Raw genomic sequence first — 3,451 nt, 5'->3', positions numbered from 1 at the left:
AACGGGTTTAAACGGATTTTGTGTCATACAGTGTCGACACAACTTGAAACCTGTTAACAAAACGTGTATATATATCGTGTCAACCCGTTTAACTCGTTAACAAATCGTGTTCGTGTCGTGTTAAAAATTTGAATCCGTTAACCATAACATGTCGTGTCCGTGTTTAGCCTTATCGTGTTCGTGTCGTTAGCGTGTCGACCCGTTAACCGACCCGTATACATGAATTGCCAGGTCTAAGTAAAACTACTATATTTGAAGACTAACTTGAGTATCAATAGATGTGAAATTACAAGTATCTTAACATAAAATTCAATTGGGTAAAACCATTTGAGTCAATAACCTAATTAAGCACAAAAAGACGTTTAAATTTAAATCGAGTTGATGACTAAATTGGATATTAACTCAAAATAGTTATAAGTGTACTAAAATACAGGAATAAATAAAGGTACTAAATTGAATTCACTATTGTAATATTTTTATTATAACGCCGTATTTATATGGATAAAAAAAATAAAGTAGAATCCGAAATTAGCAAAACGCAATTGAAATATTTATGGGCATTTTTTTAAAAAAATTTTGGTACTAGTTTAGGAGTATGGGCGCCTGCTTTGATGTCGGTGGCGATGAAATGGGGATGGGCTGAAAGAGTGAAAGCTACATTAAAGAGCCCACATACAGCTCTGCAAGTATGGCTGCTATTCACTGTATATCAACATCTCAAGATAATCAACTAATTCTTGCACCAATGCCATGAAATCCACCATTTTTCTCTGACCACAAACCCTCAGTCTCTCAGATCTTGAGAAGATCAAAGAAGCAGATCAGAATGACTGCAGAAGAGACAAAGTTTGAGCAGTTGCCGGAGGATGTGGTAGCGGAGATCTTATCAAGGCTGCCTGCCAAGTCCCTTCTGCAGTGCAAATCGCTGCGCAAGAACTGGCGCACTCTCATTCAAACCCCAAATTTCGTCGCAAAGCACCACCACCATCCCACCAACCCCGCACTCTCCTTCGTTCACCATTACTCGCTCGACGCCATGGAATCTGGGTTTTCATTGTTCGATGAAGAAACCCAAGTTCTCGCCTCCCATTCCTACCAAGATTACACCAACACTTCGGTTTCCGTGTGGGAAATAAACGGCCCGCTAAACGGGCTGTTTTCTCTGTACAATGATCAAGAACAGGTGACTCTTTGGAACCCTGCTACTAGGGAGGCCAAGTCTCTCCCAGTTTCATACCCAGAAGTTTCTGCCTCGTTTCGTATGAATTCGTATAAACTAGGATTTGGGATGGACCCATCAAACGGCAATTATAAAGTTGTTTGGATAAGAGACTATTGGGATCCAATCGCGGATGCTTGGCATTCACCTGCGATTATCTCAGTTTATACACTCACCACTGATTCCTGGAAACACTTTGAAGAACTTCATATCTGCAGCCGCATACTGGGTAAATCTTGCTGTAACGCATACTTGGATGGTTTTTACTACTGGAGAGCAAACAACAATGGGAAGATCGTTTCATTCGACATGGGAAATGAGGTTTTTCGGGAGATCCAAACACCAGAAACATTCAAATCCACGCAGGGAGATTTGGCTTTGTACAATGATTCTGTTGCTATGTTTCTGTATGAATCGATGAATATGCAGACAAGCATTGATGTATGGGTTATGGATAGGGCAATGTGTTGGACCAAAATGGCGAGTCTTGGACCCTTTTTGAATATCAAGAGGCCGCTGGGATATGGGAAAAATGGTGAAGTTTTGTTAGAAATTGTGAATTCGGAACTGCACATGTATGATCCTAGGAGCAAAGAAATCAGGGCTCTTGGACCTAGGAGAAAAGGATATTCTCTGCAGGCTTCTGTATTCAAGGAGAGCTTAGTTTCAATCAAGAATCTAGTTGCTCAAAAGTGAGAAGTGTAAGAATATAATTTTGCATATAATATAATGTACTAGTACTCCGTATTAGAGATGGTAACGCGGCGGGGGCTAGGACTTCCCGTCTCTGTCCCCAAAACTCTGATTCCGTCTTCATTCATGACTGGAAATTTAAAATAGTCTTTATCTTCGCCCCATGCGAGAAATCAACAATCAAAATATTAAAGTGTAATTTTTAATTTTAAAAATTCACACACACATACAGTTCATGCTATAACTTTAAATACTTACCGTTCATTGTTTGGTTTAGTAGTAGACGATGTAAAGGAGGTTGCATCTCAGATTCCTGATGTGATCTTCTATTTTGCCGTTTCTTTGTCAGGTTGCGGGGAGTGGTATCACTCACCCCCTCAGTTTCTTGTGAACATTCTTAGTTCTGATCTAATGCATTAAGTTTTTATTCTCAAAAAAATTCACACACACACACACACACACATATATATATATATAGAGCAAATACCAATTTTGATCCCACGAGTATTAGCAAAATGACGATTTTGGTTCACATGTTTAATTCCAACCAATTTTCATCCACGACTATTGTTTTAGTACCAATTTTAATCCACGACTATTATTTTAGTACCAAAATTCATCACGTCGGTTACCTATCCATTTAAGACATCTCGAAATCTAAAAATTTTAAGGGCATTTTCGTCCTTTTCAACTTAAGATTCCAATTTGTGCATAAATAAATGAATTTAAGCCATAAGATCGATTCCAATTCGCAAATCTCCTCCTCATTATACCTTAATTTGAGGAGGAAAATTGCAGCTTGGGAGATATCTTAGGACTTAAATCCCTTTATTCATGCTCAAATAGGGATCCTAATTTGAAAAGCACAAAACTACCCTTAATAATTTCATATTTCGGCATGTCTTAAACGAAGGAGTGATTGACGTGATGAATTTTGGCACTAAAATAATAGTTGTGGATGAAAATTGATACTAAAACAATAGTCGTTGATAAAAATTGGTATGAATTAAACATATGGACCAAAACTATCATTTTGCTAATACTCATGGGACCAAAATTCGTATTTGCTCTCTCTCTCTCTCTCTCTCTCTCTCTCTCTCTATATATATATATATATATATATATATATATATATATATATATATATATATATTATTCGGTGACGGAGACGGGTGGGGAGGATATCCCGTCCTCCTCCCTAACGAGGAATTACATATTTTTTCCGTGTCGTCCTCGTTTTCTGAAAACTTTCTCCATTCTCGTCGAGAGCTATACGAGACAAATTGTCATCTCTAACTAGCTAATATATATTAAGAAGTATTTAAATATTTGTAACGTAAATATATATTAAGGTGATTAAGATATTCAATTTGATTTTAACTATATATATATATATATATATATATATATATATATATATATATATATATATCTACAATTTTAATAAGAGCGAATATTGTTAGGCCCTTAACTGGAACAAAAAAATGTCGGTCCTATTGTTTCTTAAAATGAATGGTTCATATTATACTATTGTTTCTT

General features: G+C 36.6%; 1 protein-coding gene across 1 annotated transcript; it reads left to right on the top strand.

Annotated features, from left to right (window-relative positions):
• The first annotated feature begins 526 nt into the window (after window positions 1–526).
• On the top strand, window positions 527–2,070 carry LOC109149693 (F-box protein CPR30-like). The gene has a single exon (XM_019297618.1). The coding sequence runs from the start codon at window positions 827–829 to the stop codon at window positions 1,913–1,915; it is 1,089 nt and encodes a 362-aa protein (XP_019153163.1). The 5' UTR covers window positions 527–826; the 3' UTR covers window positions 1,916–2,070.
• Window positions 2,071–3,451: the final 1,381 nt, after the last annotated feature.

The sequence above is a fragment of the Ipomoea nil genome, unplaced genomic scaffold (assembly GCF_001879475.1).
Source record: "Ipomoea nil cultivar Tokyo-kokei standard unplaced genomic scaffold, Asagao_1.1 scaffold0268, whole genome shotgun sequence".
Taxonomy (NCBI): domain Eukaryota; kingdom Viridiplantae; phylum Streptophyta; class Magnoliopsida; order Solanales; family Convolvulaceae; genus Ipomoea; species Ipomoea nil.
Note: the sequence above shows the minus strand (reverse complement) of the source record. Positions and strands in the feature narration are given on the sequence as shown.

Bases quoted from the DNA above. Each gene is read 5' to 3' on its own strand.
- LOC109149693 (XM_019297618.1), top strand. From the start codon at position 827: ATGACTGCAGAAGAGACAAAGTTTGAGCAGTTGCCGGAGGATGTGGTA.